The 22,231-nt window shown below is 27.1% G+C and overlaps 6 protein-coding genes across 7 annotated transcripts; 3 read left to right on the top strand and 3 right to left on the bottom strand.

Moving 5' to 3' along the window:
- The first annotated feature begins 39 nt into the window (after positions 1–39).
- On the top strand, positions 40–1,422 carry LOC122511145 (exosome complex component MTR3-like). Its single transcript, XM_043626212.1, has 4 exons — positions 40–353; positions 483–736; positions 812–958; positions 1,045–1,422. The coding sequence occupies exons 1-4, from the start codon at positions 206–208 to the stop codon at positions 1,354–1,356; spliced, it is 861 nt and encodes a 286-aa protein (XP_043482147.1). The 5' UTR covers positions 40–205; the 3' UTR covers positions 1,357–1,422.
- On the bottom strand, positions 1,359–2,019 carry LOC122511147 (splicing factor 3B subunit 5). Its single transcript, XM_043626214.1, has 2 exons — positions 1,865–2,019; positions 1,359–1,745 (listed from the first exon to the last, which is right to left on the bottom strand). The coding sequence occupies exon 2, from the start codon at positions 1,742–1,744 to the stop codon at positions 1,487–1,489; it is 258 nt and encodes an 85-aa protein (XP_043482149.1). The 5' UTR covers position 1,745; positions 1,865–2,019; the 3' UTR covers positions 1,359–1,486.
- A 1,524-nt stretch (positions 2,020–3,543) lies between these two features.
- LOC122511142 (U4/U6.U5 tri-snRNP-associated protein 1) lies at positions 3,544–8,485 on the top strand. Of its 2 annotated transcripts, none has more exons than XM_043626207.1 (11): positions 3,544–3,884; positions 4,058–4,500; positions 4,577–4,705; positions 6,167–6,586; positions 6,692–6,842; positions 6,951–7,222; positions 7,313–7,397; positions 7,478–7,673; positions 7,748–7,934; positions 8,022–8,176; positions 8,251–8,485. In XM_043626207.1, the coding sequence occupies exons 1-11, from the start codon at positions 3,707–3,709 to the stop codon at positions 8,276–8,278; spliced, it is 2,244 nt and encodes a 747-aa protein (XP_043482142.1). In that variant the 5' UTR covers positions 3,544–3,706; the 3' UTR covers positions 8,279–8,485. The 2 variants fall into 2 exon arrangements, with proteins under 2 accessions (XP_043482142.1, XP_043482141.1); XM_043626206.1 differs by having other exon boundaries at positions 7,475–7,673.
- Positions 8,486–8,544: 59 nt separating this feature from the next.
- On the bottom strand, positions 8,545–10,507 carry LOC122511146 (peptidyl-prolyl cis-trans isomerase-like). Its single transcript, XM_043626213.1, has 2 exons — positions 10,363–10,507; positions 8,545–9,634 (listed from the first exon to the last, which is right to left on the bottom strand). The coding sequence occupies exon 2, from the start codon at positions 9,610–9,612 to the stop codon at positions 9,118–9,120; it is 495 nt and encodes a 164-aa protein (XP_043482148.1). The 5' UTR covers positions 9,613–9,634; positions 10,363–10,507; the 3' UTR covers positions 8,545–9,117.
- A 111-nt stretch (positions 10,508–10,618) lies between these two features.
- On the top strand, positions 10,619–17,409 carry LOC122511143. Its single transcript, XM_043626209.1, has 12 exons — positions 10,619–11,103; positions 11,987–12,124; positions 12,350–12,485; positions 13,410–13,627; positions 13,884–14,071; positions 14,440–14,596; positions 14,687–14,725; positions 14,796–14,961; positions 15,061–15,449; positions 15,520–15,809; positions 15,906–16,013; positions 17,027–17,409. The coding sequence occupies exons 2-12, from the start codon at positions 12,050–12,052 to the stop codon at positions 17,142–17,144; spliced, it is 1,884 nt and encodes a 627-aa protein (XP_043482144.1). The 5' UTR covers positions 10,619–11,103; positions 11,987–12,049; the 3' UTR covers positions 17,145–17,409.
- Positions 17,410–17,724: 315 nt separating this feature from the next.
- On the bottom strand, positions 17,725–19,011 carry LOC122511325 (dual specificity protein phosphatase CDC14B-like). The gene is made up of 4 exons (XM_043626483.1): positions 18,735–19,011; positions 18,378–18,639; positions 18,151–18,280; positions 17,725–18,084 (listed from the first exon to the last, which is right to left on the bottom strand). The coding sequence occupies exons 1-4, from the start codon at positions 19,009–19,011 to the stop codon at positions 17,875–17,877; spliced, it is 879 nt and encodes a 292-aa protein (XP_043482418.1). The 3' UTR covers positions 17,725–17,874.
- Positions 19,012–22,231: the final 3,220 nt, after the last annotated feature.

Raw genomic sequence — 22,231 nt, 5'->3', positions numbered from 1 at the left:
AGTTATCAGGAAAACCAATCAGATTCGATTTGGAATGAAAAACAAGATGGCGCTATTACATGGTCTTTAAATTGTCTAACACGTGCGCTGTGTTTTTATTTTGTATTGTTAATGTTTATTTCATAATTTTCTTTAATTAAATTAAATTAAATAGTTTATATATATTTTAATCAATTATTCAAATTTTTAAATTCTAAATAGAAAAATGCCGGTGGATCAGAAAAGAATTAACGGACCAGAAATATCAATTCCTTACAGTGTTTATATTGACAGAAGTGTCAAAGACAAATCGCAAGAAAATTCTTTGAAAAAGAGAGAAGATGGAAGAGAATTTAATGAACTTAGAAAAATGTGTAAGCTATTTATGACTTTTATAATATATAATTCAATGTGAAAAAATGTTTCTTAATTTGAGGTTAGGTTATGTACTTAAAGCGTTAAATTTTTCCGATTTGAATAAGATTTTTAAAAATAATTTTTAGTTGTCAAAGTTGGAATTGTGAGCCAAGCAAAAGGATCTGCTTATATTGAAATGGGTCGAACGAAAGTAATATGTTCAGTATTTGATCCACGAGAAATTCCTAATAAGAGTAATTACACCCACCAAGGAGAATTATTTTGTGAATTTAAATTTGCAACTTTTTCCACGTCGAAAAGAAAGATTCATCAGCAAGATTCTGAAGAAAAAGAATATAGTTGCGTTATGCAGAGGGCATTAGAACCTGCAGTGTGTCGTGTAAGTTTATCATGTTAAATTAAAGTATTAATAATTTTACTAATAATTTATTATATTATTTCACTTTTTTCACAGAGCGAATTTCCTAATTTTCAAGTGGATATTTATGCCCTTGTTCTCGAAAATGGTGGATCAGCTTTAGCTGCTGCTATCATGGCTGCAAGTTTAGCTTTATCTAATGCTAATGTTCCGATGTTTGGTCTTGTAACAGCAGTTACAATGGTATGAACAATTACAATTGTGATTAATAGGCAAGATGGTACAATATAGATTAAAGTCGATTGTTAAATGTTTTTCTCTCTTCATAGGGAATTCGTGACAAAATTGTTTTCCTTGATCCAACATCAGAAGAAGAAACAATGTTTTTATCGATATCGAGAGACGAAATAAAAGAAGAAAAAAATCACGGTCTCATAGTGCAAGCATCGATGACACAACATTCACAAATCACCGAATTCTTCTTTACCGGAAGTTTAGACTTGGAATCAATGAAATCTCAAACAGAAAAACTGAATGAAGCGGAAGAACAAATATTTCCAATAATGCAACAATCTTTGATTAAATCTGTGTCAAAATCATTAAAAAAGAACGAAGAATCAAGTCAAGAAATGGAAACTTAAAATTGGTATAAAATTAGTTTAATTGGTAAGAATTATTTTTAATAATAAATTTACATTGACGTAAAATGTAGTGTGTTATTGAAATGATACCTAGAGTCTCATAGTCCTTAATAAAATACGAGAATTTTCTCTAGTCTTCGGGCTTTTCTGGTGGTGGTCCACAAGGTTGAAGCATCTTCTCCATGAGGTTGAATCGCACGCGTGCTTTAGCTTCATTTTCAGCAATGGCAAAAAAATTAAGAAGATCGTAGTGACCCATATACGAACTACAAGAATCTCGATGTTGATTGACAAGCCAATCGTACTTGGTTGTATCGGCGTGTCCAGTGCCAATATATTTTGACATTAAATGCTCTAGTTGACTGTGAATATTATATCGCTCACCCATTCTGCAACGAAAGAAAATAGTTTATTCAAAAGGTAAGAGTCAAAATAGTCAGACTGTATTTTTAGAAATGTCTTAAAAACTAAGATCCTTTAGAAAATATTAAATATTTTACTATCGTACTTGATTATATAAAAGCCTCTCTTCAATAAATAATAACTTTTTTTAGTTTCTTAAAAATTTGTAAGCACAACAACAACAACAAGATAACCTCAAAGTTGCTCTCAAACGTCACGAATGATCTGAATGAAGCAGCGTATGCCATTCGATATATTTCGATAATACAGACGTTTTCCAGCCAATCGTACGTTTAAATTTTGGACACTCTTATTTTTCAACCAATGAAAACGGCCACTTATTTCTTACCTGTCTGTGATTCCTGTGAATTCTAGTTAAGAATTTGGGGTGCTACTCTCTGTACCAAAAACATAAGTTCGAATGCTCATTATGCCGAATTTACAATTTAGAAATGACCAGATACGCGAATCCTCAATAACCTAAATTGTATATTGAATGAAATTCAAAAGTAGGGAATAATCATTTGATATATTCTGCATATGGAGAATATTATTTTAAACTAATTCTTTTTTTCCACAATTTGAAATTATTGCAATTTTTATTTTTGGAATTTCCACTTTACCTACATTTTAATAGATCGAAATGTAAAATATCAGAATTGACATTTAATTGAAATATGATGGAGAATAAATATATATTCACTGAATAAAAAGATTAAATAATTATTAAATGTTTGAATTTAATAAAAACATATTGTTCAAAAGTTACAGTGCGAATTGTACAGAATATATATTAATAAGAAATATAATTTGGCAGAATGTCGATTCGATCGATTTTATATTTGCAAGAAATTCAATTTGACAGAATATCAATTTATAAGAAACACGTTTTCGTAGAACTTTAACTTGTCAGAATTGTAATTTTGTAGAATATTAATATTGGCAAATCTAATTTTGGTAGAAATCTGCTTTATCAGAATGATCACATGTTCGAATCCTCAAAAGTTAGAATTCCATTTTTACCGAAAATGGATTCCACATAAATATTTGGCGCAAATTTTAAAATTCTGATTTCTGATTGGTCGATTTTAAAATTTGCGCCAAATATTTATGTGGAATCCATTTTCGGTAAAAATGGAATTCTAACTTTTGAGGATTCGAACATGTGATCATTCTGATAAAGCAGATTTCTACCAAAATTAGATTTGCCAATATTAATATTCTACAAAATTACAATTCTGACAAGTTAAAGTTCTACGAAAACGTGTTTCTTATAAATTGATATTCTGTCAAATTGAATTTCTTGCAAATATAAAATCGATCGAATCGACATTCTGCCAAATTATATTTCTTATTAATATATATTCTGTACAATTCGCACTGTAACTTTTGAACAATATGTTTTTATTAAATTCAAACATTTAATAATTATTTAATCTTTTTATTCAGTGAATATATATTTATTCTCCATCATATTTCAATTAAATGTCAATTCTGATATTTTACGTTTCGATCTATTAAAATGTAGGTAAAGTGGAAATTCCAAAAATAAAAATTGCAATAATTTCAAATTGTGGAAAAAAAGAATTAGTTTAAAATAATATTCTCCATATGCAGAATATATCAAATGATTATTCCCTACTTTTGAATTTCATTCAATATACAATTTAGGTTATTGAGGATTCGCGTATCTGGTCATTTCTAAATTGTAAATTCGGCATAATGAGCATTCGAACTTATGTTTTTGGTACAGAGGGTAGCACCCCAAGAATTTATGCAACTGTCATTTGGTTGTGAGCTCCACATTAAAGCGAACTTTGAAGGTTATGTTTTATTTCGTAATGATGACGATTGATAATAATTGATAAGAAACGTTTTTAAAGAAGTTGTTGTTGAAATTGTGATTTATAAAATAATTCGCCTTTAGAAGTTTGGAAATTAATTAAAAATGGGTTCCAATAAACGCCATAAATCTGACAAGTGTCGTGAACAGAAGAAAAAAAGACACAGAAGTCGTTCTCGTTCAATTTCTGTTGAACGAATTGAACGCGTTGAACGTGATAAAGAAAGACACAGGCATCACAAAAAGCACAAGAAAAAAGAACGCAAGGATTATGACAGTGACAGTAAGTAATTAGTTAACTATTTTGCATAATTGAGTAAATTATTTATTATTTTTGTCTCTATTTACATAATTAGTTCATGCAAAATAAAAATTCGAACACAAGTTTTGCATTCAAATTTTCATACTAAGCGTAATATAACTTCATACCTAAGTGTAAAAATTTAAATTTTTTAGTCGAAATTGTCAGTGCACCTCCACCACCGAAAATATCAAAGGCGCATTTGTCAACACCACCGCCGCCCGATATATCAAAGGAAAAGAGTCTTTCTCCAAAAAGTGGTGGTTCACAACTTTCTCTGTCTATTGAGGAAACAAATAAATTGAGAGCTAAACTTGGTTTGGCTCCTTTGGATGTTCAAGAGCAATCAAAGTCCGATCTTAATGTATTCAAAGATGATTTGGGAGAATTCCATCACAAACCCGCTCCCAATAAGAAAGATGAAGCCAGAGCTAAGAAAATTAAAGAGAAACTGAATACTTGGCGTGAAAAAAGGAAAATTGAAACTAAATTATCAAAAGTTAAAGGACTTGGAGAAAGTGATTCAGAAGATGATGCTAGAACTTGGATTGAGAAAAACAGAAAATTACAAATGGAAAAGAAAAAAGCTGACGAGAGGGTAAGATTTTTTAACAAGTTCTTGTTAATACATTTCTTGGCATCAAGACATTGAAATCAAAAACTATTATTTTTAGGCAAAAATGTTGGATCAATTAGATGAGGAGTTTGGCATTGGGAATTTAGTGAAAGAGGAGGTTCAAAACGAAAGACACAAGGCTTACACTACAAAGGACTTGAGAGGTTTGAGAGTCGAACATGACGTTGTAAGTAAAAATATTATTTCGTTTCTAATTATAATTTTGATTCAATTTATAACTATCAGGCTTCGCACTCATCTACAAAAATCTACTGTTTACTACTTTTCTTACGTTATGGTACCATTTGGGTACTTTTTTTAGATTTCAGCCACTAAGAGCTACTGTTTCTGTTTTTTTTTCTTTTCAGAATTTCCACTACATTAAATTCGCTAATACTAGAAATCAAAAAACTATTCGAAAAAATTATAATCAAATTCTTCAAAACGATTCAATTATTTTCAAAAAATATTCAAAATTCAATTACTTTCATAAGTAATAAAATTCTTCTCAGGAATTCAATTATTTTTGAAAATTTTAATAAAATTCTTTGCAACTATTCAATTATTTTCATAAATAATAAAATTCATCGCAGGATTTCAACTATTTTTAATACAATTTTACAGGAATTGTTCAAAAAATGTAATAAATTATTCTTAAAAATTTAATTTCAATTCCTCGAAAAAATCAATTATTTAAAAAAATGGTTTTTTTTAAATTCTTTGGATGAATTCAATTATTTACAAAAATATTAGAATTTTTCTCAGAAATTCAATTAATTTCAAATATTTTAATAAAATTGTTTGAAAGAAATCAATTATTTTAAATACAATTTTAATTGAATTTTCTTGAAATAATTCAATTATTCTTTTAGATTTTAATAAAATTCTTCTCAAGAATTCAATTATTTACATAAATTATTCTTCAAAAGAATTCATTTATGTCGATAAATAACAAAATTATTCCCGAAAATTCAATTATTTTGAGCCATTTTAATAAAATTCTTTGCAAAATTTAATTATTTTCATAAATAACAATATTCATCACAAGATTTCAATTATTTTTAAAAGTAATAAATTTCTTCTTGGAAATTCAATTATTTTAAAAAATTCTAATAAAATCTTTTCGCAATTCAATGATTTTTAATAACAACTGTTTTCAAAAAATTTCCAAACAGAATTAAATTATTTAAAAAATTTTTTGTAATATATCTTCGTAAGAAATCAATTTTTTTCATGAATAGGTAATAAAAATTTCATAGGAATTGAATTATTTAGATTAGAATTTGCATAAAATTAGACGAAAGAAATCAATTATTATTTAAATATTTTTATAAAATTCTTCGCAAGAATTAAATTTTTTCATGAATAATATGAAATTCGTTGTAGGAATTCAATTTATTAGCATATTTTTGATGAAAATTAGGAAAAAGTCAGGAAAATAAAAAATATGGAATGGAATTTTTGTCAGTTTTGTGAAGTGTCTAAAACGAGTTTTTTTGGTCGTCAAGATTAATTTTTCGATAGCTACTTTTTGCTACTTTTTTAAAATTAATTATCGAGTGCGAAGTCTGAACTAGCGACATATTCCTAGCTAATTATTTGGATTCAGTCAAAAGAATTATTTACAAATTTAATTTAAATTTCGTAGGAAACTTTTCAAGAGGGCAAAACAACTATTTTAACTTTAAAAGATCAAGGTGTTCTTGACGAAAACGACGATGTACTTGTGAATGTAAACATGTTGGATGAAGAACGTTACAAACGAAGTAATTTGAATAAAAAGAAAAAGCCCGGATACGATGCTTATGAGGAAAATGAACTGGATGAGTTTGGCATGCCCATCAAGGCAGTTTTAGAAAAGTATGATGAAGAAATTGATGGACAGAAAAAAGAAAGTTTTGCCCTAGGTTCTAATAATTTTAAAGAAATGAAAGAACGACAAGTTGAATTGGTTAAGCAGCGATTAGCAAACAAGAGGTTAGAGTCACTAAAACTTATTGAACCAAAACTTGCCAGTGAATATTATAATGAAGAGGAAATGGCCAAGTTTAAGAAACCGAAGAAGAAGGTTTGATTTAATAATACTTCTATATTTTTATATTTCTTCTATATTTCTGTATTTTTTCTTTTAATTTTTTCTATTTATTTTTAATTTAATGTTAATTTTTTATAGATTCGTAAAATTAGATCTAAAAAGATGCTGAAAGCCACTGATCTTGTACCCGATTCAAATGATTATTTGAAAGATCTGGGAAGTCGTCGAAATCGGAAAATTGAAAGCAAGCCAAAAGAAGAAAATTTGATGGATGTTGACGATTATGAAGGTGAGTTTAAATTTTACGCCCTCAGGGTTTTATTTTTAATTTATGATACATGAAAGTACTAGTCATGTAATTACTTTTTGGCAATTTAGTTACGTTTTCAATGAACAGCGCCACCAGAAAACGTATCCGGAATAAAAATCGAAGAAGAGGACAAGGAGTTTGATATGAAGCTTGCTAGGAAAAAAGCGAAACGTTCAAAAACGTTACAAACAGATAGCATTGAAGAGGTTGTTTCACACATAAAACCAGATCCTGAAAAAGAAAGTAGTCAAATTGGGAATATCGTTTTGAATTCAACAGCTGAATTTTGCAGAACACTTGGCGATATTCCAACTTATGGTCTTTCTGGAAACAGAGAGGAAAATGTTCAGGATTTAATGGTAATTGTTGATTTTAATTTAATTTTACTTAATTCACTTTTACAAAGTTTTTATTTTCTTTTTATTTATAATATTGACTAATATTTTTAGGAGTTTCAAAAAGAAGAAATCGAAGATGACAATATGGGCGAAAATGATGATTCAGGACGTGGAGCTTGGAACAGTGTTGAAACTGGTGAGGATAGGATTTTACTTTATTTTCTTATGTATATTAAAAAAAGGAGCAAGAATTACAAAATATTTTGATTTTAGAAGAATCAGTTATTGAAACTGCAGCATTGGAGGCTCCAATTTTGGACGTAGAACCTTCTCTAGGCCAAGGCGTTGGGGGAGCTTTGACTTTAGCGATCAGTAAAGGTTACTTGCAAAAAGAAGATTCAAACCGTCCATCAGCTTCTCGATTTGCACATCTGCAAGCTCAAAACTATTCTATTGAGGATAAAACTTATGGGTAAATTTTCTACTTTTGTTGGCAAATTTTACATTATTTAAAAATTCAAGAGTTAATTTTTAATTCTGTTTCAGAGATGATGATAAATTTGGAAGGAGAGATCGATTCAATGGTCCGACATCTGATTTTAAGGATAAGGATTGCTTTAAACCAAATGTCAAATTGGAATATATCGATGATGACGGTCATGTTTTAAGTGCTAAAGAAGCCTTTAGATATCTTTCACACAAATTCCACGGAAAGGGTCCCGGAAAGAATAAGGTTCGATATTTTTCAATTAGAGAGAACCAATAAAAATTAAAAAGATTAAAATTATTTAATAATAAATGAATTCATTTTAAATTCAAGGTGGAGAAGAGAATGAAAAAATCAGAACAAGAAGTGCTTATGAAGCGAATGTCTTCAACGGATACGCCGTTGGGAACTTTGAATTTACTTCAAGCTAAACAGAAAGAAACGCAGTCGCCGTATATTCATTTAAGTGGAAGCAAACAGTCACAGACGTAAGTACCTTTAAAGAGATAACTACTCCCTTGAAAAGAAAAACAAATCTAAACTTTTTCATTTCTGTTTTTAGAGCCAGTATATCCAAGTCCAAACACTGATGGAACTTCATTTACTTCTAATTGTAAAATTTCCAAAATTGTACTTTCATTTTTCTATTGAAAATGAAACTAGAATGTAAAAGTAATTACATTTTTTGTTAAATTTCTGAAATTGAGATAAATTACATCTAAGAAAACACTTTCAATTATTTAAGTTGAAAAGTATTAACTTTGTCAGAAAATAAAATTTTATTTGTCAATAATAAATTAGTGCTTTTGTTCTATCTTAAAAGAAAAATGTGTATTAGTATGAAATAAAACAAGTATTTGACAGAAATTCATTTATTCAATGCAATATGACCATCAAAGGCTATTGAAAATAGAAAAACATGGTAAAAAAAATTTATATCCAGGGCAAAGAACGTTAATGTTCGTCTCATGAATATGTATATATTTTAAGGGAATATACCACCACGCATAGAAATTGTTTACATTATTACGTGAATAAGTACATATTAGGAATAGAGTCGATTTATAATCACCTACTATACACAAAAAAGTACTAGTCGGAGAATTAAAAGTTTTGTTCAATGCCCTGAGAGAGTTTAAATTTCGAAAAAGTATTCAAAGAGGTAATGAATGGAAATTTATGATTTGAAAACATATAAATGCTTGCACATGTGCGTTTTTTCAAAAAGATGTCATTGTAATTATAAAGTCATAATTGGTGTTTTGTCGACATTTTCAAATATATCAAAAACTTGTTTCCATTGATTTTTCAATTCCTTGTTTTCCATTCATGACTTCAATTCAATAGGCAGAGGGAATGGAAATTTAAATGCTTTGTTTTCTTTTAAATCAACATGACTCTTCCCCGTTGAGGAATTGTGAAGACAAATTTAAAGTTGACCAGAGTCGGCGATGACGATTTTCTTGGAAGTCTTTCCATTTGGAGTTCCATAGCTCTCCAATTTTTTCACAACGTCCATACCGTCGACGACGGCACCAAAGACAACGTGTTTATTGTCCAACCATGAGGTTTTAACGGTGGTGATGAAGAATTGTGAACCGTTGGTGTTTGCTCCAGCATTCGCCATGGACATGATTCCTGGTCCGGTGTGTTTTAGACTGAAGTTCTCGTCCTCGAATTTCTCGCCATAGATGGATTTTCCCCCGGTGCCATTGTGCTTGGTGAAATCACCACCTTGGCACATGAAATTTGGAATGACACGATGGAACGAACTGTTCTTGTAGCCAAATCCTTTTTCTCCTGTGCAAAGAGCCCGGAAGTTCTCAGCAGTCTTGGGAACGACGTCGCTTCTCAATTCGATGACAATGCGACCGGCTGGTTGTCCATCGACGGTCATGTCAAAAAAACATCTTGGGAGTTCCATTGTAGATTTAGTTTTTTGATTACTGTAAAAGAAAGAAAATTATCTTAGCAAACTAATTCTTTTTTTTATCATGATTTATTAACAAATCCGAAATTATAAAATTTTCACTAGAGATTTCAATTTCAGAAAACATTTTTCATTTAACAAATGATAAATTCTTAATAGTAAATCTATTTCTATATCTGATGAACAAATAAAGATCATGTGAATTCACACTTATAACACTAGTCAAATAAAATTCAATATACGTTAATATTCACTACAATGAAACAAGAGATTTTCCAATATGATAAAAATAAGTGAAAACAATTGCCATTGTACTTTATTTACTGTTAGAAAAAAATTTTAAATTACTCTCATTTTTTATAATTAACGGTTAGCAATTCATGGAATTCGACCTCGATTAGAAAAACGTGCCGATGAAATGGCGGCTATGAAAGTGAATATAGGCGGTAATTTATTAATTCCAAGTTCACATCGAAAACTTATTGGAAAATTTCAACAATTGGGAACTCTTTTAAACCAAGAAACACAAATTTTCAAACAAATATTTTTAAAACAAACTTGTGTAATCAACACCGGTACTTTGTAAAATGGGGGGAAAAGGAACGCCAACAACCATCGTGTAATTCCATCTTTCGATTTTGTTTAGTTATAAATAGAAAAATAGCAATTTTTTTGCACAAAGAAACTATTGTTAATGGAGAAATAAGAGTGAGGTGAAATAAAGTTAATATTTTTTAAACTTACCTTATAAAATAAGTTAAATGTGAGGTGAGAACGCTCAAGGCAGCAAAACGTGACGAGCGGAAAAGACTTCCTTCGTGTCCCCTTCCAGTTCCTTGGGTTCCCTTTTAGAAATGTGTATGTATTTCAATAAAAGTGCATACGTATGCACTAACACAAAACACTTTGTCGGAATTTTCCATTACCATAGAAAATAAGCATCATGATTGGCTGTCTCTTACTTTCCAGATCACGTGATCATAGGAGTCTCAAACGATACTAGCGCTATTTTTAAATTTAAGCAAATATTATTATCAAAAAATAATTACAATGTTTCTTATACTAAGCAGACCTTGAATGTTTGCATAAATTTTACATTTTTATTCTGTACTGGTTAATATCTAGTATTGCTGTATAAAATTTTAAGGTTAGAAAAGTTGATAACGCTTTAACGGATCTTAGTCATCCTTTGTGGTTTCCTCACGGTTTCTTATACACAAAATGTTTACAAAAATAATAGATTAGAAAATATTGTTTCCTTAAAAAGAAACATTTATTGATGTTTTAAAAACAATGATAATTTACCAAAATAATATTACATTTTAATATATAATATCCGAAGATAGTTTTTCGTGTCATAGTAAGATTTTTACAACAGACTGTACCTTAATGTTATGGCCACTTGTCAAAGAAAATTTTTATACTAATTTTTGTAGCATATGCTAACCATCGCAAAAAAATATGCGCAATTATTTTTACAAAAAGGTGAGTAAACTCATATTTGCAATTATTTTCAATTCTTTCTACATAGAAACAATATATTGATAATTGTTTTGATAATTTTGAATTTTAACCTAAAAATATAGCAAAATGAATTTTATGAATTTGTATATGTATTTTAAAATCAGGATAAGATTTAATCTTATTTTCAAAAATTATTCTGTATTTGTAAATATTGATAAAAATTCAACGATAATATAAATTTTTATTTCGAGATAAATAAATTATGTTAAATAGGTTATATATATAACATGGAAAAAGATGTTTTGTTATTTATAATTTTTTACATGTATAATAATGTTTAATAAACACTTTGAAAACAATTTAGTTGTATTAGATAAAAATTGTGTATACAATATATAAATATATTAATTTTTCATTATAGTTTATTTAATGTTTATTTAAACGTTTATTTATTGTTTTAAGCTTTGTTTATTCAGTTTAAGAAAGAAATGAAAAATAAAACGATCTGTGAAAAAAGATGTTTTTCATATCACTTGTCTTCATATAAGGCAGATAACAATTAACAAGACTTAATTTTTCTTAAAAAGTGAACAAATTTAAAAATTATCGAGAATTTAAGAATTTTCTTTTTGGAATATATTATTATGGAAAATAAAAAGATGGTAAAATTAATAATAATGAAGAGTGTATAATAATTCTTGAAGTTAAAGAAAATATAAACTAGAATTTTTTGATAAATTAATACAAATGTTCTTATAAAAAGCGATTAAATGTATTATCATGTCCGAATGATAAAATTATTAAAGTACTTTTGCTTGTCATTGCACTTAGTTTAATATTAACGTATTGAATGTATTTATAATATAAAATTAATAGTTTTATATAATTATATTTTTTGTTTCAGAGAGTGAAGAATGTAAGATTTAATATAAAAGTTTCGTGACATGCTTTAAATGTCAACGAAAAAATGCTTTCTGCTTATATTTTCATATTGTGGATTGTTCTTTCGGAAGGATCGTTTATTAACAACAACTTTTGTGAAGTAGGTATTTATAATAATAATTATAATAATATAACTCAAAAGAATTAACTTTCATTTTATTATTATTTTATTTATATTATTGTTATATTTATTTATTTTTTGTCATATTCGAGTTATTTTGAATTATTTATTAGTTCAATTTAGTTGAATACAAAATTCATTCATAGAAGTCTAAAATAATTAAGCTTTAAAGCAAACAATATAATAATTTGTATTTATTTGCAGTATAAATGCAGATTGAAGAATAGTAATCAGACAGTCGTCAATGTCCATAAAACTGGAAATTTATGCAGTTTGGATAATGTTCCAAATAAAGTTACAATGACAGTTATGGAAACAGCTGAAGGCGTTTCAACTGAAGGTAAATGTGATTATTGTAGGGGAGAGTGGGGCAAAGGTGCTATGCGGGGCAAAGACGTTTTTTAAAATATCTCCTTTATTTTCTGTCTATTCCAATTGGTATTAAAAATTAAGTTGCAATGCAATCAGACCAATTGATTAAAAAAAGAAAAACCTAAAAATATCAAATATTTTAAGAAATATAACAAAAAAGTTGTTTTGGAAAAATAAAATTATAATTTTACTGAAGAAACTTTTATTTTTTAAAACATAAGTTTAAGTATTTAATTTTTAAAAACGTAACATGTAAATAAATTAAATATTTCTCTACACAACTGGCGTGGTGTTATAGTTAAATTTTGTATCCAAATATTTTAAATTTAAAGTAAAAAAAAAGTTTGTTATGTGGGGCAAAGGCAATATTGAACATAATTTGGTTAAAAACAATTGAATATTCGAATTTTCTATGTATTAATTCACAATATAAGGTTAAAATCACTAAAAGTTTTTATTTTTTATTTAAATAGTTTAATTATTTTAATAATATGTTGTTAACCTTATGTTTCGTAAATATTATACTAATAAATATCACTTGTTAATTTTTTTAAGGCTTATAAATGCTTTCTTTTAGAAATATAAGCGAAAACGTCGCTGCCCCAGCGTGTGGGGCAAAGGCATTTTTTGCATTGTTTTTAAATTTCATTAAATAATGTATTTATAATTATAATATACTAAATAACGACTATTAAAATTTCTTGTTGATTAATTTTAGAATAATGAAAAACAAAGACCGCATAAATTAATTGCTTAATTTAAAAAATATACATCGATAAATGTAAACCTAGCGCCTTTGCCCCACTCTCCCCTACATACAAAATTTATAATCAAAAAAAGTTTTTCTCTTATAGTATTTATAAGTAAATTAATAATTATATTTTTCCTGTAGGTATTGTAAGAGTTAACTTTAGTCCTCCCAAAGAAGAATGTCGTTATAAAATTGCACTTGTAGTAAATCCTCTTATTAAAAGTTCTGAGGAATGTGAAAAAGTTATATTTCACGCGAAAGGAATTGATGTACAAGAAGTTCACACTGCCGAAAAATCTTATTGCATTTTAAATAATTATTTAAACAAAAGTCAAGAATCACAAACTCCTTATTGTCAGGTAAGACAATTTTTCTTTTACACTTCATTACGCGGTGAAATTCACAATGTTTATAATCGCCGATTTAGAAGAAAAATTATTTTACCTTCAAATTTTCTGTCTGAAAAAATTGTTTAGAATATTTTTTTATCAATAACTTAAAAATTTGTTTTTATAAAATTGTAAAAAAATTTGTTTGCGATCGTTGATCGCATTAACGTTGTGAACTTAATGTTTCATCATACGATATTAAAATTAAATTATTTCTCCATAACAGGATCAGAAACTAACAATGTGGTACGAAAACATTTTCACAGGATGTTACGCTCTAAGATTTCGAATCAGTGAAAATGAATTTGTCTTTAGAGGTCAATTATTTATAAAAACAGATCATTTACACTCTTCGATTAATGCACCGGACTTTCATTGCAAATACACTTCTGTTCCAAATGATTCCGATCCCAGGTCTGTATATTTTTTTCCTTTAAATTCTGGTTTAGGGAAAGTATGACAATTTTTATAATTAACAAATGCTAAATTCGATATAGAGTCACAAAAAATGATAATTCTTTACTCGTTCTTCTTGGGTTAAGTGCTAATTCATCTCTATATTGTAAGATTAATTATTAGAATATAATTGAAAAATAATCATCTCATGCTTCCCAGCTTGAAATTCCTGCTGCTACTATATGTGTTTTTAGGATCCACGTGCTTGGTTTATTAACCCCCCGCTTTTATCATGACATCACGATAGGTATATGGTTCTTGATAAGATTAATTAAATACTAAAAGAAATCGAAAATCGAGACAACATGCGCAATTATAATTTGCAGTTTTGAAAAGCTGACGTTTTCCACTAGTACTTCGAATGATATTCGCTTTGCGGGATTACAGCAGCAAATTGCCGTCTTGTCCTCTTTAGAGCGAGACAAGGAAAATTCTTGTGTGAAATTTAATAAGCGTACTATTTTTTCACATACAATATACACGGTAAATTTTTTCCTTTCATTTTTCACTTTTAGTCAATAAGACGTCGAATTAAATTCTTCAATTTAAAATTTCTCCTTTATTTTTTTTTAGGACAGGATAAATGCAACTTCGAATAATTGCACTTTAACGGTAATTTAAAAACTTTCAAAATTAATAATTCTTGTTATCTAACAATTAACTAAGAAACTTTTTGAAATAGATTGCTGAAAAGGGTTCTGGACAAAATGTCGAGTGCAATTTTGAATTTCAAAGTTCAAAGAATACAAGATTCTGTTTTGTGATTCATTTTCTTGATGACAGATGTAAAAAGGCAACAAGATGGAATCCGCCTCTAAAGGGTTATCTTCCTTGCACATGGGTTCAAAGTAATTTCTTTAAATTCTTTCATGTGAATGAAAATGAATTATTAATGAAATTAACTAAAATAGAAAAAATTAATTTCTCAAATAAAAATGTTGTTTTAGCTTGTACGAAAATAGAAACAGATCCTTTGCTCGTTATTCGCGGTGGAAGTCTGCAGGATCAAGAGCAAATTGCTTCCACCCAACTATTATGTCTTCCATTCATAATTATTGCGTTCATAATATTTTTGACGATAATTGGAAGCATTTATTGCATACACAGATTGCGTTCGAAGAATTCAAAGTGCAATTCAAGCACTTGTTCCATAGATTTAAAGGAAGAAGACGACTCCAAGTATTTTGAAACTGATGAGTTTCGATACGAAGACGATGCGAAGAAGGAAAAAAGAAATGATAGAGATATAATTCTTTTGTACGTTAAAGGACCTAAATCGTTCATGAAGATGATGTCCGATTTTCGAAATATTCTAGAACGATGCCTGAAGTGTCATGTAATTAAAAATACGATTAATTAACCATTTTTTTTATAATTCTCGTTATTCCATAAATTTTTTTTCGCAGGTTTACGATTGGTTTGCGCCAGAAGAATGGGACAATGTTGCCACTGTTGGTGGCTATGAGTGGATTGGAAAACTTCTGAAAAAGGATTGTCGTGTTGTTTGGATAGACACATCGAAGGCAAGAGCATTATTTGCTTCACAATACAATTTAATTGACACAAATGTTTCACGAAATAAAGATGTCGAGGAGTTTAGCGATTTTCGTGATTGTGTCTTTCCAGCGATAGTAGATTTAGCCAAACGTAGTTTGCAGCATATTTTGTTGCAATATTCGAGGCATTTTGTCGTCAGGTAAATGTCAATTGTGACTAGTTATTAATAATTATTTTATTTTTTAAAGTGAAAAATTCGATAAAATTATTACTAATTCTTGTAATTCGATCGTAGGATCGAAGGACTTGATACTCTTGATGAAGGGAGTGATCCTTTTTCCGATCTTTCACCTCATGCTCGATATATTATACCCCATCATCTGCGAGAACTTTGTTCTCATTTGTAAGTTTCAACATAAATTATCATTTCCTTAATATTTTAATTAATACATTTTAACTAAAATTAATTTATTTCATAAATAAAAAAAAATCTTATATTAATAATCGTTGTATTCCGGTAATCTGTTCGCAGTTTAAAGTTAGTTGTTGTTTGCTTTCTTGCTTCCTAACATTTTTAAAAATTTTTCTTTTTAAATATTTTCAATTTTAAAATGAATTTGAAAATCATTGAATTCTTGATAAAAGAATTTTATCAAAAAATTTGAGAATAATTGAATTTCTTCGAGGAATTTTCTTATTTATGAAAATAATTAAATTCTTGACGAGAATTTTATTAAAATTTTTGAAAATCTTAATTTAATTTAATTTAAATTTTTACAGTAATTGAATTTTATGAACAATTTCTTTCAAGTTTTTAAAATAATCATGCTTCTTAATAATTGAAATTAAACAATTAAAGTATTATATTGAATGTTATTAAAATGTTTAGAAACTAATTAACATCTTTTTAGAATTTTATTACAATTTTCTAAAATAATTTTAATAACAATTTTAAAAACTTGAATTGTTTCGAAGGATTTATTAAAATTTTAGAAAATAATTGAATTCGTATGAAAATTTTTATAACGAATTAAGAAAGAAATTGAAATCTTTCGTGAAATTTTATTGAAAATAATTGAATTTTTGTAAAGATTTTACTATATTTAAAAATAATTGAATTGTTTCGAAGGATTTAAAAAATTTTAGAAAATAATTGAATTCTTTTGAAAAATTTCATAACGAATTACGAAAAAAATTGAATTCTTTCGCGAAATTTTATTAAAAAATTGAATTTTGGCAAAAAATTTTACTATTTATAAAAATAATTGAATTCTTGCGAAGAATTATATTTAAATTTTTGAAAATATAAACAATAATAATGAATTTTGTACTTAATAAGTGAATTTTTTTAATTTTGACTATGAAATTATAAATTATGAAATTTCTGATAAAAATTAAAAATTGAAAATTTTTTAGATCAGTGCCGATGTCAGTACCGGAAAAGCATGTACAGTTAGAGGAGAGACGACTGCGGCAGCATTTAGTTTCGGATGATGAACTCGAATCTAATCTGAGTTTGTATAAAGTTTATTAATTTCCCTCTTTTATTGTTAAATTCTTCCGAAATGATAGAATAGTTTTTCAAGTTAATCTCAACAACTCAGGTTGTACAGAACTGATTTAAATTTCTGACAGGTGTTCAAATTTCTAAATAATCTGATCACTATATAATTTGACACATTTTAAAGTTTACACACTTAAGTCTGGTAGAAAAAAGAGAATATATAGTTTTTTAAGTTGTAAATAATAGTTATACTTGTACAATTTGTCAATAAATAGAATACATTTTTTAAATTAAATATTTCGTTTTCAGAGGATTTTTTAGTCAATTTTTCTAAAAATTGCAAATTACAACTTCTTTTTCGTTTTCATTACTATCTTTTGCTTCACGTATTTTTTTCTTACTTTGCTTCAATCTTTGACTTAGATTTAATATTTCTGTAAAAATAAATGGTGAACAAATTTTTTTTAATGAGAAATGGAAAATTAAATTAAAATTATTGTTTAAATTTAAATTAATTTTTTGGCTCGGTTGACTAATACCTGAATGATCTAAATATTTGAAGGTGTGATAATCTTTATGACTGAAGGTTTGAAATTTTTCTAATTTCTGATTGATTGAGTAAATACCGTACTTATGACGAGTAATCGAATTACTCTTATGATGACATATTAGTCTGCGAAGAAAATTAAAATTGCTTCATTTTAATTAATCATCTTTAACTAAATTTCAAATTAGTTTCTAATAATTAAATTTATTTCTGTTAATAGGAATACTTTTGAAAATCTACTCGCCTGTAGAAATGACCTGCTCTCTGCAATAGGCTCTCAATTTCTTCGAGCCACTTCTGTTGAGGAGCAATTATAGAACCTGGTCTGCAAATTCTCACCCAAGCAATAGCTTCTCTGGCATTTAATCGATAGTGCTTAATTATATAAGCCGCTATCAATGTTCCTGTTCTTCCCAGACCAGCCTAAAAAATAATTTACAATTTTAGTTTTTGAAAATTGTTTCCCTCGGCAAATTTGTATTTCATTACTTTGCAGTGAACTGCAATAGCTCCCTTGTTATTTTCGCAAATTTCAAGAAATTCTTCTAGTATTCGACGAGTTGGCGCAGTACCATCTGGCATATATAGATTGTAGTGTTTTATTCCTATTTTCTTGAATCTAAAAGGGAAATATCAACAGTAAACAATAATTAATAGCAAAATAGTAAAAGAACAGCTTTCAATTAAAATTGTAATATGTAATAGAAAAATTCTACCTTGACGCATCATAGCATTTTCTATTCAATCGAATAATTGCTTCCACACCATTTCTAACAAAGTAATTAAAATATTTTTCCGGTGGATGATAATTTGTGTCCTTCTTCGTACTTGGACCGACAAATCCAATAAATTTCCGAGGTATTATCCAATTTAAATCACCATTTCTCATTTGGGAATATTTTTCATATTCCAATAAATTAAAATCTTGGAAATTGAAAAATCCACATTTCAGTGCCTTTTTCATTCCATTTAAACAATCTTCAATTGGACAATCAATAGAAATTAGTGGACAATTAAAAACTTTTCTTTATTTACAAAATTTCTTTAGGACGTATTTATATATAAATTTTTACCAAGTAGTGTGAGTGTGAGATTTTCAGTATGAGAAGCATCTGGAAATGGTTTTAAAATCACATTATTTGAAACTAAAATTTTATCAATTTCACTAGGTGTTTTTTCCAGAAATATCACAGCGAATGAAGAAATCAGAAAAGCAGCATTTGCCATCTTATTTCCATCTTCACTTGTGTAGTAAACAATTTGCTTGCACCAGTTATCGGGATTTTTCAATTTTCTACGTAAAATGTTGCAAAACCTGTTTGGAAATAATTTAGGGGCCTTATCAATCATAATATAACTAAATGGAAATTTATTATAAGTTTTAATTTCCAATGAATTAATTCTCAATTTCAAGTTGATATTTTTAAATATACTTTTAAATAAATCTTTAAAGATATTCTTAAATAAATTTTTAAATATATTCTTAAATAAATCTTTAAATATATTTTTAAATATATTTATTCACCTATAGACACACGCAAGATTCAAAGGTCCAAAATCATTATTAATTGGACTATAAACAAATTCGTCATCCGTATTGAAAAACAAAATATTTTCCGCACATCGTGCAACTTTATGACCTGGATTCAATGTGGCAAAATATAATTTATCTTCTATAAATTCAACGACATGATTAATGTCAGGATGATTGTGAACCGTACATACACCTATAGATGATTTAGTTAAAGCAAAAAAAAGTTATTGATGAGAAGAGAGAATAATTTATTACAGTAAAAAGAAACAAAACTCTGGAATTAAATATTTTATTTAATTAATTCACTTCTAAATAAATTATTATTTCGATTGTCGATTACTTGCAAAAGTAGGATTCTCATGTAGGCAGCAGGTTTTTATGAATTTTTGCATTATTGATAATTTAAAATGTTTTCTGTTGAATGTTGCTGCGTAAAATTATTAGAGTACTGACATCTTCCTAGCATATTTCATTAATATTTTTTTTTACTATTTTAAAAATTGGAAAGAGTAATTTTACTGAAGTAAAAAATTTTTTTTATTTACGTAGAATGGAATTTGGATATTTAATTGATTTTTATGTTGCATAACTATTTTTAAATCGTCCACAGTTTAAATTTCGAAATACAAGTTCAATTTTCACTTGAGAAAAATACTGTTGACAATTTTACTTTTAATTTGGTTATAATTTGCCATTTCTATTTGTTTCTTAGAACTTAAATCGATATTCATATTTTTATATTTTTATATTGTTTATATAACACTTCAATTGTTTAATTTATGATACTATAAATTAAAACAAAAGTCTTTCTTAATCATTGTATTTTTTAAAAATTTCATATCATTTTTGTTCTAATTAGTTCAAATTTGACTAATTTATGATTTAGAGAATATTTTTTCTGATACTATTTTTACAAGAAATGTTCAAAATTATGATACTTTCTATTATTTTAAATAATTTAATTAATTCAAAAAAATTTTATTAACATTTTTGGAAATAATGGACTATTTATAATAATTTTAATTGAAAATTGTGAAAGTAATTGAATTTTACAAAGAATTTCTTTATTTTTTCGTAATAATCGTTTTTGTTAACAATTGTAGTTAAAAAGGCCGCAGCAGTATAAGCATGTAAAAATGGCCCCCTCTTGGATTGGGTCCATATTTAGGGAATAATTTTGACCTATTATGAGACTTATTTTCACCAAGTTTCAACTCGACAAAAAATTTTGTTTTTGAGTTATACAATTTTTTTGAAAAATTCAAAAAAATTCAAAAATTTTTTTTCCCTCCGAAATGGTTGAACCGATTTTCATGAAAAAATTTTTTTTGTACAATACAATATGAAAAGTTAATAAAAAAAAATTTTTCGACCAAATTCTAACAAAGAAAGTCAGTAAAAAGTCAGTAAAAAAATTTTTTAAAATTTTTTTTTAAAAAACATTTTTTTTTTATTGAAATTTTTTTTGCACAACCGCCATTTTTTTCTATAAAATAATAGTCATTTCAAGAGTAACATATATTTTTTGCAAGATGATTGAAAGGGTACTTCATACTTTAAAAAATAAAAAACCGATTTTTGGCCCCTAAATAGTACAGTTTTCTATATAAACGAGGGGCCAACATTTTTTAAAGTTACATTAAAAATTAATTAAATTAAATTTCTAAAAAAGTTAATAATACATGCCTGTTTATTGTAAATATTGATTTTTTAGTCAACTTTTCAAAAAAATTTACAAAAAAAAAAATTATTTTTGAAGTTTTTTCAACTTTGGCATATTTTTTAATAATTGTAGAAAAAATTTGAAATTTACATAGGTTTAAGTTTTATCTTTAACTTAAGACCATAAGAGTTTGAAAATCTTAATCGCGACGCCTCCCGTTCATATAATGCTTATTGAAAAACAAATGCAAGATCGTGCAAGATCATTCTTATTCAGTTTTTAGTGCAAGACAATTCTTATTCGATTTTCCGTGCAATAAAATGCTTATTCAAAATTGTGTGCAAAACAATTGCCACTGACAGAACAATAAATGTAACCCTAAATCATCTTTTTAATATTAAATTGCAATTAAATATCTGAGAATTTCAGTGCGTATCTATTGTTATTAGAAAATTTAATACTTGATTATCTCTTACGTATTAAGAAATATTGTTTAAGCAATTGTAATTAAAAATTATATTCAATTGAAAATTTTATAAAACTCATAGTGGAAGCTAATTTCAGATTGTACTTTTTAGCATAGAATTTTGAATAAGCATTTTATTGCACGGAAAATCGAATAAGATTAATTAAGATAATTGTCTTGCACTAAAAACTGAATAAGAATGATCTTGCATTTGTTTTTCAATAAGCATTATATGAACGGGAGGCGTCGATCGGTTCGTGAGATCCCAATATATATAGAAAATATCTACTGCTTTGATTCAAAAGTAATATTTGTTTGAATAATTGTGTTTAATTCAAATATATTTTCTGTTTTGGTTTAAACAAAGAATATGTTTCAAAATTTTATGTTTGATCCAAACTTAAATGTTGATTAGAAATATTTTAAAATCAACCTTAAATTTTGTTTGAATTGAATATATTACTTCTATAAATGAACCAAAAAATATGTTTGAATTAAACTGAAATTTGTTTGACTGTATAGCAAAGATATTTTAAGTATGATTTAAACAAAATTTTTTTGAATCAAATAAATCGTTTTCTCAGTGATTGACATGTTTTTGGGCCGTGCGCGTGCAGCCGTACCGGTAATTCCCGACGGTAGTTTACGTCCATTTACTTTTTTAATAAACCTTGTACATACTAAAAAATCAATATTTACAATAAACAGGCATATATTATTAACTTTTTTAGAAATTTAATTTAATTAATTTTTAATGTAATTTTAAAAAATGTTGACCCCTCGTTTATATAGAAAACTGTACTATTTAGGGGCCAAAAATCGGTTTTTTATTTTTTAAAGTATGAAGTACCCTTTCAATCATCTTGCAAAAAATATATGTTACTCTTGAAATGACTATTTTTATAGA

This window comes from Leptopilina heterotoma, unplaced genomic scaffold (assembly GCF_015476425.1).
Source record: "Leptopilina heterotoma isolate Lh14 unplaced genomic scaffold, ASM1547642v1 Lhet_81, whole genome shotgun sequence".
NCBI classification, from domain to species: domain Eukaryota; kingdom Metazoa; phylum Arthropoda; class Insecta; order Hymenoptera; family Figitidae; genus Leptopilina; species Leptopilina heterotoma.
The sequence above is the reverse complement of the archived record's forward strand: the minus strand, read 5'-3'. Positions and strand labels throughout refer to the sequence as shown.